The following is a 16,515-nucleotide window of genomic DNA, read 5'->3' on the forward strand; positions in this document are numbered from 1 at the left end:
ATTCCTCTGCTTTAAAAGTGAAATGAAGGAAATCATTTCTTTATTTCATAAGTACTAATAATATACCTGCTGAATAAAATAGTAATTATGCATTTATATGGTTTACACTTTTTTTTAATTTCCATATTCACATTTGCAAAAAATTACAATATATTGGTATGAGTGACATGATGAAATGCATGACCGGTGTTGCATTGGAAATTTACATGGCACGCTGTTACGCCACCTCTCTCGTTCTTGCATCATGCGAGGACACAGGGCACAAAAATACCCAATGAATGGGCAATAGGATTTCAAGGTTCCTGAATATGGCAACATGTTTTATTCCTTTATGCAACCGTTTTTGTGAACACACAAAAATTGAGCGCTACATTATAGGACGGTTGCTGCTTTTACGTTTTGAAGTACATTATTAACGTCAATCCCTTCTGGTTACTTCTGCCTCTAGGAACTAAGAACAGTGCAATTACCTGGCTAAAAAGGGCCACATAGGGCTGGACATAGGTCTGGCAGATTACTGGCAGACACCTCATTACTGCAGCAGACTTCAACAATAGGTCTGGGCATTGCTCCTTCTACATCTATCTGTCAAGTGTGCTATTAGCCCGTCAAATGGGGACAGTCAGCACCATTAGGCCACCCTGATAATCAGACCTATTTACTCCCTCATTTTCCTCTCCTTCACTGTCACAGCCTCGCGGTTTGGTAAAAAAAAGAAGAAAAAACGCAAAATGTTCCCTTTCTTGTTCTCAACCTGTCCTCCCTCCCACTCCTCTCCTGACTCATTCTGAGATAAAGACAAGTTCAGTTGGTCATTACATTCCTCCGAGAGTCGTCGTAATCAAATACGGTATGCCCTCCACCAACTGGGCCAAATTTAATTTCAAAATGTACTCCTATACAAAAGAGATCTGGATAAAGCAATTACTGTTTCATTGCTCTCTGAGATAAATGTGAAGCGGGTTCATTCTACGATTAAAGTGGAAATGTGCATTAGTAATTCTGAATTCATTTGACCCCAGGTATTTAATCATTGGATCAGAATACACATGACGCGACTGTACAAGACAGACTGTACAAGACAGAAAACATGACAATGTGATACAGAAAATAGTGAGGAATGGTCAGATGGTTCCACAGGCGCAAACTGACAAACTCACTCAAACTAACTCTTTTCTTTTGGGAACCCCCTCCAGTATGAACTCAACAGACAATATCTCATCTTTCACTACACTGTAACTCCACTTCATGTTATTAGGTCCCACAAGCTCATGCTATGATTTTCAGGGTCTGTTTCACCCACAGCAAACACGGAAAAATAAAGAAAAGCCTCATTTAAATTTTTCACTTGGTCAATACGTGTCCCTTGATAGGTGCTTCTGACTACAAGTCAAAGACCTACAAGAGCATGAAAAACGCTGTAGCAAAAACCGGAGAAAGACAATATCCTCGACCTGTCATTTCCACTGGATGGGCGCAGATCCCATCACAGGCACAGTTAGAAGAAGAGCACACACATGCCACACACACAGAAACATACAGAGAGACAGAACAAAGGAAAGACAGAGAAAAGAAGAGAGGATCAGGATGAAGGTCATCTTTACTGGCTGGGCTCAGATCCATCACAGGTAAAGTCCGAGAATGCACACAGAACCACACAACATTCAGCGAGACAGACAAGGAGAGAGAGAACAGGGAAAGAGCAGAAGTAAAGAATATGTCAGCACAGCCTGGACACAGCAGCTGCCTATGTATCTATCTTGGGTTGGTCTCCTCAAGGCTGACGTTAAAGTATTGAACAGGGAACAGAGATGAACCTGGGTAGCTGTTATACAACACTAAAGGTGAAAATTGTAGTTCAACAAGTTTGTGTCTTCTGTCACAGTCCTGTCACCTCAGCTAAGAACCAAAGAAGTAATGGTTTTGAGGCTCACTCCCAATGTCAAATGCTCAATATAACTAATAATAACTATATACGAGGGACAGCATTAAGTATGATGAACCATATTGTTGTTTTTGTTCATTTAGAGAGCAGGAGTGTGTCAAATGTATCAATCTGAAGATTTACAGACAGGTTTCAAGTCGGGTGTAGTCTTCTGTGAAGGGAGAAGTAGAGACTTGCTTTGCGGCATTGTTCTCAGAACAGAGCCTCATTAAACAAAGACCAAAGAAAAACAACAAAGAGACATGTCAGTCTGTGAAGCAAACAGCCTGCAACCTCCAGATGTGAACCTCAAAAAAAAAAGAAGAAAAAGAAGAAGTTTCATGAATGACTCATATGTTGTTTGTAGAGGTATGATTACCTTTATGAATGTTAAAAAGCAAGAATTTCTGGAATTTGCAGAGAGATGTGCAAACTGGGGCTATTTCTGTCATTGGATTTGATGTGTAAATAAACTACAAAGGAAAGAGAGTGAATTGCAATGAAATGCGCTTGTCCTGCCACAAAATTTAACATACTGTGTCTTGGGTCTGTTTTTGAAGGCAAAGGCATTACTTTGATTCAGGGAAGGAAGGCCCAAACAGAGAGCATGTATGTACAGCTTTCACTAAACCAGCTGCCCTTGCGCTTCAAGCCTTAAAGTAATTATTCACGGTGGAGCAATGTGAAATCTTAGTGGCCCTGCAGTCGGCTATGCTGTGAAGTGAGACTCTGGTATGCATATTGTGCAAAATGATGCTCTTTGAGTTGAAATGTTTCACACTCATGCAATGACAGCAGTGTTTGCCATTTCACAAATAAAACTGGTTAAGGAAGGTTGTACGGAAATTTATATGATGATGATGTTAGTTGTCATCATTATGTGCCACAGTCATATCATAATTATCATCATCACATCTTGCCATAGCAGTCACTTACCAGCCTGGTTGGTGGTGATGTCTATGGAGACATGCTGTGCAGGGTACGGGCTCTTATTGCTGACTCCGTTGACAGCCTGTATCTCAAAGCTGTAGAGGGTGTGAGCCCACAGGTTGCTGATGAACACCCTGGTGTCAGTCAGACCCAGCTGTCGAGGGATGAAATCCACGTTGTCGTCACAGTGGGAGCAGGAGCGCCGGTCAGCCTGGCACTTCTTGCACACTATGTTGTAAACAACATCATCACGACCGCCTGTCTCCCTGGGAGCGTGCCACTCCAGGATCACGGATGTTTCATTCACAATGGAGATCACATTCCTTGGGCTGGATGGGACACCTGTAGACACACAGGACAAACATGTAAATCCGTGTAGCTATAGTCATATAACTTTACAGCTAAAAGCAGAAATAATGTATTGGTTGCAAAGAAAGAAAACAATTGCATACATCAGCCTGCTGTTGGGTCAGTTTCATCAATGTAAAACTTGCAATAAATAGAAGTGTTGTTGGCCAAACGCAACTTGTCTTTTCTCCTTTATCTTCATCTTCAGCACAATTGGAATGCTAATTTATTCAGTTCACACCCAGAGAGATCATACAGCGAAACGTTTGTGTCTATCAAACATTGGTTATTTAGCAAAATGCAGTGTTGCATGGAGTATTCTTATCCAAGTGGCTCTGGAGATTCACGCTCCCGTTCACTCCCTCATAGCCCGCAGCTGGAGCAGAACCTCAAAGATGATATTCAGAAAGGAATCAAGAAATAATAAAACTGTTGTTTTGCTTGAGTGGTGGCTTAATATTAGGGTGCAGAGAAAGTGACTTGTTCAGCCTTCTACAATTGGAGTATAATTCTTTAGTAGCTTAAATGGCAGTGTAGAATTTTGCTTAGCTGAGATTCGGCCCCTCCGGCTCCTCAGAGGCAGCGCTTTCTTCTCAGATAGCAGACACTGCCAATAAAGCAGAAGCTGGCCAAAGCCCTTAGTCAGTGCTGCTTAGGTTGAGTGAGACTGCCCTGCAGAGCTGATCTGGTACCAATTTATCCTCCATAAAGCCTGACCTTTATCATTAAGGGAGAAGATAAACTGACCTATTTCTGGACCCATGACTAGAGTGAAACTGAAAATTCACTCAGTTCTAGAGACCGTTTCAAAAATTACTCACTTCTCTTACATACTGTACCTCCTTCACTATTCTCTTTTCTTTTAAAACTGCCAGCAGGAGGAATACATACAGATTTTCAGCATATTATGATATAGCACTTGAGTTTCTCATTTCTGTGGATACTGTATAGGGCAGATAGTTACTTCAGTCAACACAGACACAATTAATCATTGTTACTGCAAAGCCATGTGGGATAGCCCTGGGGAGCTGGGACAAAGCAGCAAAACACACAAGGGTGAGGGAACGGCACTGTTACTGCTGTGACCTCGGCTCAGCGCCTCCGCAACAGGGAGGTCAGTAACAGGAAGGGTGTGACCTCCATGGTGTGATTATTATGGTCTGGCTGAGATAGTAATAGACAGTATATGCACCAGATACATGGTCAAATTACACATAATTTGGTCCTTGGGTGCTACCCAATATATTGTATGTGGAAGGAAAATACACCAAAAAAGTGTGTGTCAGAGCAGACCATATGGGGGAATTTACATAATTTTTCTTCTTGGGACTGCACAATAGGCACTTCATATGTTATTCACACCACTTGCATCGTCTGTATCATCCATCACATACATGCACTTGGCCCTAAACTTGCATTGCATTGCTGGGATAAGCAATGTACACCTGCTCATGTGGAAAATGCATGTGGCATGAACACACATGCCTGCACAAACTGTTTCCATTTAGTCATGTCTACACTGTCTGTGTCAATGTATTCATACAACATTGGGAAAAAAAGTTGAGGTGTGAACACAGTGTCTCACTCCTTCATCCCAATTGCAACCAAGCTCCACATATGCAGAGACGGCACGAGAAATCAGATGTGACTGCCACTTAACCAGTGATTTGCAAACTATTACTGCAGCCTTTGGCTGTTTTAATTTGCTATAGGTTTTAATTTGTTGAGAACGTTACTTACAGGCTCTCAGCTGGTCTTCATTTAGCCATGCCAGTCAGACTTGGTTGTGCTTACATTCATGTTGCTCTCACTTAAGTTATACTGTAGTAGCCTAACATCATCAGAGCAGCCACTGCACCCTTCATGACATGTATTTGTATCACAACACATTAAGGGTCCTATTTTAATGGTGCAGCTACAACAACCATTGCAGAGTGCCAGCTCATTTGCACAGGGACAATGGGGATGTATCAAAGCACACTTGTTATTTTTGTTTAGTAAAAGGAATTGCATTATGCACAAAAGGGTTTGGTGAAGGGAATGACAACAGGAGGGGTGGAGGGATGAATCATTTCATCTCAGGCAGTCAATTTATACTTATACGTGTCATACCTTTTAAACATCCAGGGCAATTACAGTGGCATATAGCTATACAGGCTAATCAAATAGACAGGAGAGTTAAGACTGGCTTCTCCAAGTAGGAAATCGAATATCGTTATCAGTGGCAAAGCGTGACTACTAGAGCTGGGCCTTTAGTTTAGTCAAACCCCCCACCCATCTTCAAGATTATTATTTTGTACTAAATTAGATTTGCCTACATTTACTTGCAATAACTATGCAATTGCTACATGATGCAACACGTTTCTTGAATCAACACTATTAATTAAATAACATTTTTTTAAAATCACAATCTTGATCAACACTATGCTGTATCACATCATATTATATTATTAAATCAGACATGACTTTAATTCTCAGTGCAAGACTTGAAAAAAAAAATCCACCCTTTGGATCTTAAGGTGCATGTAACACCCAACTGCACCACATTCTCATACTTCAATATGCTTTACGGGTCATGAAAATACCAAAATGGACAAGGGCATTTTAAGGACAGGAAGACATAGCAGTATTGCTTACGCTAGTCTTCACAGCAGAAGAACATCAAAATTGGGCTCAAAGTTTGGTTTAAAGTACATATAGGTAGAAAATGAGAAAATGCTTTGCTATGTGTGTCATGATGTAGGAAGAAGGGGTGGGGTGTTTGGGGCATTCAACAAATACATACTTCAATTCTGCAAAGTTGGGATGTACATTATCCCCAAAGTTATGATCATTTGTACCATGTCACTCACCATTTCTTCCATACTTGTACATGTATATGATTAAACACTCAAAAGTGACTGACTGGTGGCCACTGCTACAGGTGGGCTCAAAGGCTGCTGGTGAGAGGGCTTTAACAGGTGGCTGTAAAAGACCACAGCCCTGTTTCCTCCCCTGTCTGATAATATCAAGAGTGCCCCTTTGCCGAAAATAAACACTTCTGCACATTGTTTACTCATCCACCCTTTGAGTGGTTTGAGACCGGCGTTTCTCTTCTTTCAAAGTGTTTGTTTTTGTGATGTGAAATGGGCCTTGAGGGACTGACAGAAGGTCCCTGTGTGGAGATACTGATCACAGCCAAAGGAGCTGGGAGAGAGAAAGATGGGCTGTGTGGGTTGGTGAGACATTAAATAAAACATGTTATAAGGACTAATGTTGCCTGGCTGAGAGACTGAGGGATTCATGGATAGACTGTATGTGTTTGTGTGTATGTGTGCATGTGGGTGCAATGCGGCCTGGGAAATGCTGGTGCATCCATGATGCACCAGCATTGAACCGTCTGAGGAGACAAAATGTGAATACGCTGCAGTTTTTCTATAACTGTCTAAAAGATAATCTAAACACCCACTTTACTCTCTATGGGAACTATGTTGAATTACCGTGACTCTGCATTCATAAAACTCTAAATGTCACACAGACTAGAGGCTTTCTTCAACATGCGTGTATGTATGTGCACACTCTAGTCTGTATAGCATTATGTCTTCCAAGCCAGTACAGGGATTAGGGTAGACCAGACAATTACCTTGATTTAGCTTAATTTACTACTGCATTACTGAGAGAGGAAACTGGCCAACTGACTGCCGCACTGTGGAAAGCACTCTCAACTGATTCCAGAACTGACAGCTGAGTTGAAGTGGAAAAAAAAAAAAAAAACTTGGAGAAAAGAACAGAATATTTATGTACTTTGACAGCTCACTCCCATTTTTTCTTTGAAAACCAACAAGGAGAGTAGAGAGGCAGTGGATAGGTGAGCAAAGAAGAAAAAAACAACAACTAAATGGGATGATGAGGAGAATGGAAAAAACAGACGCTGTCCTTTCATTTAGGCATTTTGATGGTTTTGTCTGTGTTATGAGGCGTGGACAGTGTTTGATGGGGATCAAGAAGACTTACTGGAGTACTGGCCACAGATATGCGTACTGAGTGAGAGCCACAAGATCCAGGCCCAAAATTGGGGCAGATCAGGAATGTAAAAACCCATCAGAACTATTCTATTTTCCATTTCTTTCCCTATATTTATGTTGATTCAATTACATTCCAAAGATTTTCCTTATGTGGCTGGCAGTGGTGGTTTCTTAGATGTAAAGATGCATATGCAGCATGTTTTTTTGATGTTTTTTTACATAACATCATATTACGCCTGATTCTGGCTCTCTCATATCCTGTCTGGCTGTGGGCTATGTGTATAAGCTCCCCAGACAGATTTTTTATTTTTTTTTAATGCAATCCCTTATTCTTTATACATTCAGACTAAACATTAAAATGTGCACATTCACATCTTAGTTTGTCGTAATGTGTCAATGTATTTTTCTCTCTTCTCTGCCATTCTCTACAATTGCTCATACAGGGATGCTGCATCTCTGCATCCACTCTCCCCCACAGACCAATCAGCACTGGTTTCACCACCTGACTCCCCTAAGCAACCACTCAGCTTGTCATTCTCCTCTGACTCACACATTGAAAGAAACTCACTGGCCCAGCATACTGGAACTGGCTGACCTCCCCCCACCATTCTCACACGTACACATACTTTTTTTTTTTCACACATACACATCCATGGGGAGGTAAATGTACGTCAGACTGGGGTTTGGAGACTAAAGAAGGGACTAGAAGGGGATGAGGTGCAATCCAAACCACTGCCCCAAAGCCCACTCTGCTGGGTAGCCAAGCTGAGAGGAGTGGGCTTCATGCTGCGAGACAGAACACTTGGTGTTTCTATCCTCAGGCGTAGGCTGGAGTCAGCAGAACACAGAAGATTGGGATAAAGACGAGATGGGAGATGGAGGGGTAGTTTGAAGTGCAGCCCAGGCTTGGCATATCCCTGAGAGGAGGGAGAGGGGGGTGATTGTCATGAAGCCCCCTGCTGACAGAGCCAGGCACTGGACAATCCATCAGCAAGCTAATCAGACTGATCTAGAGCACACAGGAACCCGCGCCTCTGACGCCGATGAGGAGTGCTAAAGCTAAGGCTTCTGCTGCTACAGATTGGCCTGATTTAAGATACTCTAGCAGTGCTCTTATCAGGACCCCACAGTATTAAAGACATTCTTACTCGGATGATCTCACTACCCCCCCTGCAGAGATCTACGGAAACCCTGAGCTTGAAGCTCAGCTGCTACTATGGCTCAACCTTCAGAGCAGCCTTTCAATATGCCGTTGCAAGAGAATTCTGTCAGCTCAAATTGAGGAAGAACTGAAGTTGGTTTAAGATGTTATAAGGAGTGGTTGAAAACAAAATTATCAGAAGGACGTTTTGAAATACATGCATGGGAAGTAAAATACAGTTTTCAAGAAATGGGATACAATTTCCTGCTATGCATACTTTATGTTGTAGTAGACTGTGTAATGGCTATTTCTACTATAACTTATAAACAGTAAAATGTATTATAATTTTTTTTTTAAAGTCTAGCCTAAATTTTAGAAAGTATATAAAGGTTTGAGATTGTACTGAGCATGAGAGGAAGACAGAGTGTAATGCAGAAAGAAAAATAAAAGGTACTGACGACCAAGAAGGAAGTGGCGTGACTAAAAACAGAAAAAAGTAACTGAAGACAGACTAGAGGGATCTGTTCAAGATACTCCACTGGGGAGCTGTGATGGAGAATGCTTCGGGAAAATTCAAGGCCTCGAGGTAGAGGCAGATGCTATACTTGACGGAGCGTTCACTAATTCTCTAGAGAGCTATGTAGTTTACCACGGGAGGGTGGAGAAAACTCAAGGTGAAAGAGGGGTGTCATCCGTTGAGAACATCCAAAGCCAAAATGTGTGGATGGATACACTTGGGAAGCATTCAAACAGTCAAACAGACACCCTTGCTGAATTGAATCCTCCACAGTTTTAAGGAACTTGTTGGAAATGGAAACATTGCAAAAGAGTTGCATTCGATGTGCATTTTAACTGTGAAGGTTTCACTATGCAGATGCAGACCGATTAGGAAGTAAGTGTGGTCCTGAGACTATTCCTGAGGCCAATTAGCCAGGTCTCTATGAGTGAATCAAAACTAAATGAATACATAACCACACCAATAATGCTTCCAGGTCTGCATTTGTGAGGAGAACGAACCGTTAAGACATTCCCCAGTGGCAGGGAAGTAAAAGAGGTAAACAAACTTTTTGGGGTCGAACAGTTATCTCCTCCTGTGGAACTGTGTGTCAGCAGGGATGGCAGAATGCCTTAGCATATTGCTTTTACATCATATTAAGATAACTATGATGCTGTGAGAGGCCTTATTGGATCTCCAGCGGATAACAGCAGGACAGTGTCGAAGCTTTGCAGCACCTGCCTGAGTAATTAGGACTTTGGGGGATGATAGCAGACAGAAAGAAACAACAGCAGCAAAAAAGAGAGATTGAGAGAAGATAACTGTGGGGAAACAGAGAGGAAGTTCATTGGCACAGTGATGGAGTCGTCAATGATGGAAACCCTGCAATGTGATTATTATAACCAGACTGAGAGAACAACTAGGGCTTTAGATACGTACTCATTTAAATACTACTACATGTGCTGATTTGACGTCAAAGAGAAAGAGACAGAGAGTGGGATATAGAAAAAAAAATCAATCTCTACACTGACATTGTAAAAATATAGTGATTTATATGCCTGACCATTCTTTCAATATTGATGTTACGTTACACTAGAATGGATAATGCATACATGGATACACATATTGTAGGTGTGTGTCCTATAAAAGTGTGTGATAGCATTAGAGTGTATATGTAACGTAATCTACGATATACTCACTTGTACAGGGTTCATCTGGCTGATCAGCATCACCACGGTAATAGCCGTTGCGGCACACACAGATGGTGGCGGCCTCAGTTGTGGAACGACTGTTAGGAGGACACTGTAGACACAGACCTGGACCCTGGGTTGATTTGAAGGTACCTGGTGGGCATGCTGTGAGAACAGAAACACAATGTCAGAAAATGAATGAAAAAAAAATCCAGGAGCCAACCACCATGCAAGCATCTGGGTCTAATGTATCAGCTAGTAAAGTGAGCATGGACGAAAACAGACTGAGACAGATATCTGATTTTGTATCAACTTCTCAGTGTCTGAGGCCCTGTTAACACGACAACGCTCACGGGTGAAAACGACAAAATATTTTATCTGGTGTGCCTTTCGTTTAGACGGTGACAACGTTTTTGAGGCTTAAAAACACAAAAAAGTGAAACCACCCTCCAGAGTGGAAATCTTAAAAACACTCCACCGTTGCGTTCCCGTCTAAAGGGTAAAAACGCAAAAGTCTGCCTTAAATGCAGCAGAGTTTTTTCTGCAGTCTGAAGCTGTAACCTAGGGGACAGACGCTCTTCCATGTGACGTCACGTACCTATCCTTCTGCTGATACCTGTCTGCTGCAGCGGGGCCGACAATGACAGAGGAGGGGGGAGAGACAAAATGGTCAGTTTTTGTTCGCTTCTTAGCCAGGTTTTGGTTTTGGTTTTCCATTTCGTGCTACTAAGGAGGGAAGTAGAGGGAAAGTTCTACACAGGCGCGCAGACTTTGTGGTGTTGTGGCCGCCTGGCATGCATACAGCATTTAATTCCACAAACTTTTGCGTCACTGTATGCACGCAGATTTCCACCAAAAAACGCTTGTCTAAACGCGGAATAAAAAGTGAAAATGCGACGAAACTTTTGCGTTTTCTGTTCAGATCGTTTCCGTGTAAACATAGCCTGAGTGTTCAAATTTCTCGCAACAACATCCACATTTCACACATTTCAAGCTTCCCTAAGGAATGTTTGACCATTAGTAGCACTATGGAGCAATATTCTTCCATGTGATTATCCTTTTGTTTGCATTGTGCACGTGAAAAGGCACAAAAATAGACAGGGTGGAGAAAGCAGCTAGTTAGTTTAGACAAGCAGTAAGCCTGCAAGCACAAAATGAAATGTGATCAGGTTCTAGTGGAAGAGGTTGACAAATATATTGAGTTATAACAAAAACAAATATTAACAGAAAAACCGACATATGGGAGAGTATTTGTGACAAAGTCAATGCTGTTAGTAAAACCAAAAATATTCCACTCCAAAAATATTAACACAGGTGGAAAAACTCCGTCCTGTGCGTATTCTGTCATTGTGCCTCCGTCTCCTCCTCACCACAGTGACAAAAGTCATCTGTGCCCAGTGAGAAGCCGGTTAATACCTGCCCTATAAATGTATTATTTATAGACGCAGTTTCCGTCAAAAAAAATACCTTCAGGTTTGGTAAATCACAATGCGTGTGCTTAATAACATTTTTGCATTTTCTCCTCCCTGTATTTTGCACACTGGGGTTAAAACGCCCCACATTGCATATTCATTATGGCAAATGTATTAAATGGACAGCGCGTATTATCTTGTACAGTTGAAAGACGCAAGCCTCAGTGCGCTGCGTTAGTAGATCAGCTTGCACATTTTTTAGATGTCAAGTTTGCACACGTTATTACACATGCAAACCTTTAGTAAATCAGGCCCTAAGTGTACAATCATGCAGGCCCTTCAAATGTGCACAAGAACTGGACTGAGTCTCTTTTGCTCTTAAAGACTTAATATATCAAGCTGACAATTGGCTACACATGCTGTTGGATCATTATAAAGCATCTATGGCTGACCAGTAGGTAGTTTTTACACAGTGATGGTCACCATTTGCACTTGTCGCCCCTTATCAGCAAATGGCATTTCAGCGTGGTGAATCGACAGTTGAGGGATTTGGTTTCTTCTTTTTTTATCTTATTTTTGATCTTCACTGTCTCTTTTCTTCTTCCACAAGCAGAACACCACCAAAGTAAAGCAAAGAAGTGTCAGCTACAACACTGTATCAGACCATTTGTATTCTAATCATATAGTGCACATGTTAAATCCGATTTACAGTGGAATGTGGCAGTGGCATCACTTTGTTTGCTTTTCCATGTTGATTTTTAGATTATGAATACAGTCCCCAAAAGAGGCTACTGTATATTCTATCCTTGGTCTGCTGCCAGTCCGCTATAGTGTTTGTGATGTGTTCAAGTACACATTTTAACAGTGAGGCAAAGCGAGGCAGCACATCATTTTGCCATTGTTGATGCTGGTTTGTGGAGATGGCCTTCATATTCCTAAGCCCTAAATTCTAAAGGCCATGGTGGAGAAAAAAGATTACTGTGGCTGATATCACTGTGACTAAGTCCAGGCAATAACCTAATCTATTTACTTTCACATCCCAAAAGAATACCAAGCTGAGGGGTTTGTGCACTGTGTGAAAGGATTTACTAACTATAATAACCATGATAAATGTCTAATATTTTAGCAGGCTTACTGATGGGGGAGATAGCTGTGGTGTAGCTGCACTCCAAGGGGGAAGGGTTATAAATTTAATGGGACAAGCATCTTACAGTTTCTCCAGCTGCGTCTATTTGCCTGAGCAAAAGATCGTAAATGCTTGACTGTGGCTGAAAAATGATACGTGGGGTCTTCTCATACAAGGGATGTAACAATATATGCGATTTGTCATGATAGGGGAAAGAAACGGTGTTAAACATCTGACAAGAGCATTGGGGTGAGGGTGGTATGGACATTTAAAAATGAAAAAAAAAAAGATCAGGTGTATGCTGTGAAGATAACCACAATAATTCATAAAGGTCTGCAGACAGTGACAGACAAAGGCAAAATGTGTTTCAGAATTTAAAAAGAAAAGATCTATTGAGTCAATATCGAATTTGCTTAATACTAAATGGCTCTCTTGTATCTCAGAGCCCTCTCTTCCAATGTTTATGCAGAACCTAGTAAATGAAGAGTTATTTAAAGCAATAATGACCAAGGAGTTGGTCCTATTTGCCCCTCACTGCCGGGAAAAACAGTGGACATTATGGTGCGCGGGTCATGAGAGAAAATATGTAGACCTTTGTATCAACAGGCTTTTAAGATTTAAATTAAAAAATTACATTCCACTGAAAATGCACTGAGCTGCTGGGTTTAGTCGACTTTACTACTCTGTAAAACGGGCAGGTTCCTGTTTTATAACTCCTCCATTCATACCATTCAGCCAGCCTCTCTGATGGGCTGTTAGTGACAGATATAAAGATAAAGATAGAAGGAAAGTGGGTGAAGGAGAAGGAAGAGGCATATGCACACACACTACTGAAGCTGCAGCCCCCAACAGCGACTGTTCTCCCATCTCCTTGGTGGGGCTGAGAGACACACCAGAGGCTAACTGACTGACCTCATGTCTAGTCACACAACACTGTCCACACACGGTCAGACCACCACATACAAACACACATGCATGACCAGACCACAACAACCACAAAGAGCTTATAAAACAACACTAGGAGCTGTAAGGAAGACCACAGTTGGAATTCCCAAGGATATTTCCGTGAGCAAAACACATTGCAATGCTGCTGATGCTCCAGAACTGTCTTCAAACGAGATGCATGTGTGGAAGAGTATAAAAGAGTTCTGCGGGGTTTGCAAGAAAGTGCTATAAAGGTAACAATTTTTCAACGGGGAGTATGAGACTATATTCTGGTGTCTGGGAGTTGAAGTGTGCGACCTCTTTTGAGCTGTGATTCACAGATTTCATGTGTAAGAAGATCAAGTGCCTTCTGATACACGAACATTGAGACTCTTAAAAACCCTCCTTGGCTATATGGGGAAGCACAAACCAGCTGCACAACTATAACATCCAAATATATCAGAGATTACAAGATGATAAAACACTGATCAAATATCTTTTTCAGCAGGAGAGGGGAGAGAACTTATATGTCATCATCTTTGTTGTATAAAATTCATACATTAGGGCGAGCAGACGCTGGCAGAACACATGCGCGTGGCTGTACACTCAAGCAGGCTTCAAATCTATTGCCCTATGAAAAGGGATCACAATAAGTTGTTCAGTGTGTGTTTAATGGGGTGTGAGCAGAATATGTGCATTGGGCTCTGCCCTCGGGTTGTGTGTTTACTGATAGACAGTAGCTAGCGTGGACACTCATAAATGGGCAAAAGTGAAGAGAAAAGGGGGAGGCTGTGCTGAATCAGCCATCTGAGATAGCAGTGCTGCAAAAGCGCCTCAAGGCAAACTTGTGAGCAGAAGAATGCATATACTATACACACACACTTATTCTCATGTACACACACTCTATAACCCTTAGAAAAACTCCCATATTGGCATCAACGCTATACAGAATACATTTACAGTACTGACGTGATTTCCACAGCGACATATGTAACCATTGCTGACCCCATTAAATGAAATGGCACACCCACATTTTCCGCCACTTGACTAGCATATGTTCTACAGAACCTGAGATAATTTAATGCCTCTCCTTGGACAACTGAAGATGCTGCAATCAGCATTACAGGAGGGGAGATAAGTGACAGCCAGGCAAAAACAAACAGGCAGGCGCACACACACACACACACACACACACACACACACACACACACACACACACACACACACACACACACACACACACACACACACACACACACACACACACACACACACACACACACACACACACACACACACACACACACACACACACCCAGGATGAATGTCCATCTCGATTATAACTCCTACCTTGAAGCTGAGGCTCTTTCTCTAATTGACACATAATGTCTGCATGAATCCTAGCATTAAACTCATTAATTAGCTGCTCACTGCTCTGCCTCAAAGCGCAAGAAGGGAGAAGAAATTGAGATGGGCAAAGAGAGAGAGAGAGAGAGAGAGAGAGAGAGAGAATGAGAAAGTAATGTGAACAACGTTGGTAAACCCTCAGAGGTCTTGTTTTAAGGTCAGGCAGCGGTGGGATGAGTATTGTTATACTTCATCAAATTTGGAACTGGGCCCAAAGTCTTTTCTTTGATTTGTGAATATTTAGGTTGGAGGAGGCCAGGAGTTCCTGTCCCACAGAAAGAACAAAAAACCCTGTAGAGACATCACTCATCAAATGTGTTGGTTTTCAGGGACAGGAGGGGATAGAACATTAGATCAACAAGCAATTAGTCTCCCTTGTGGGAGAATAACCCACAACTGAACTGGCTGCACGCAGAAACAAAACACTCCTCTCTTTCAACTGGTCTCTACAGGATTCTCTCTGCATTGTTCTCTCCTCCTCTCCCTCTCACTTCTTCTCTGTCCTCACATCTTTTTTGTCTTTCCCACTGGTAATGAATCTCTCCTCTCTCACCTTTCCTCCTTGTGTTGCTTTCTTGCCTTGATTGACAGGTTGCTTGTTAAGTTTGCCCATCTCTCTTTCTTTCCCTCCTTCTGTCTCTAACTCACTCTGCAGTGAGTTGACAGAGTTCCGGCAGATGTGGATCACAGCTCGCTACTTATCACAGTCTAGCAATGATGACCTTGTGTCACTGCCAGCCTGACCGGGAGAGATGAGATGACAGTTATTTCCCCAGAAGGTATTCTTCCTCCTGATAAGGACAGCATTTTGAATATGTATGTGGCTAAAAGCACAGATGTGAACTATAAGCAATGAACTTGCTGAACATATAATATTGTGCAAAGTGCAGGCAATACATCATATGGAAGCTCACTGGCACTGTGTCACATACGGAGCATGTGATTAGAATGTGAAATGGCAAAATGTATGAAACCCATATGAGTCAGAGGTAAGTGGAGACATGGGATTTATAGAATGAGCGGCGCAAGAATTATATTAGCTTGTCATGCAAGCATCACCAGGTGTGTGTAAGATAAAATGGAAATGTACAGTTAGGAGTTGCAGGAAGCCAGTGTGAAGGATTATGACCAAGATGGGTTTGCAAATGACTTTCCTACTCAAACCTAATCAAGGTTACAGTACACTAAGTCTTCCTCAGACTTTTCCTTTGGCATCTCTCTGAAGTATATATGAGGTTTTAAACGACCAGAAATGGCTTGGCAGCAAATTGTGGGAAATGCAATCAAACGTATGCAGCAGCTGATGTGGAAAGGAAGGCACTCAAGCTTATGATATTTAAAGAAAAGTGTTTCACTCTGTAATATGAGATATTAATCACAACGTTTTTTTCTTAAACTCTCCAATATTGACTGTTAGCACTAAAATCAAACACATTAAAGTTATGACTCATCTTAAGACATTTTATTTCTTATTAAATATCTATTTGCCTTTATTATTATTATTATTATTATTTTTTTTTTTTTTTTTTTTTACCTGTTTCAGCTTTGAAATACTACCACTGCTTGTCTAAAGTTTTAATACATTGTGCATTGAGGGTGCATGACACATAGAA

At 41.6% G+C, this 16,515-nt stretch overlaps 1 protein-coding gene across 1 annotated transcript in view; it reads right to left on the reverse strand.

The window, feature by feature from the left end:
* LOC133990176 (ephrin type-B receptor 1-B) overlaps window positions 1-16,515 on the reverse strand; it is a 166,763-nt gene that overhangs the window by 50,689 nt on the left and 99,559 nt on the right. The window contains exons 4-5 of the mRNA XM_062428350.1: window positions 10,043-10,198; window positions 2,861-3,196 (exon numbers count right to left, since the gene is read on the reverse strand). Coding sequence (XP_062284334.1) covers window positions 2,861-3,196; window positions 10,043-10,198 — 492 coding nt within the window. The remainder of the gene's footprint in view (window positions 1-2,860; window positions 3,197-10,042; window positions 10,199-16,515) is intronic.

Source organism: Scomber scombrus, chromosome 11, assembly GCF_963691925.1.
Source record: "Scomber scombrus chromosome 11, fScoSco1.1, whole genome shotgun sequence".
Classification (NCBI taxonomy): Eukaryota; Metazoa; Chordata; class Actinopteri; order Scombriformes; family Scombridae; genus Scomber; species Scomber scombrus.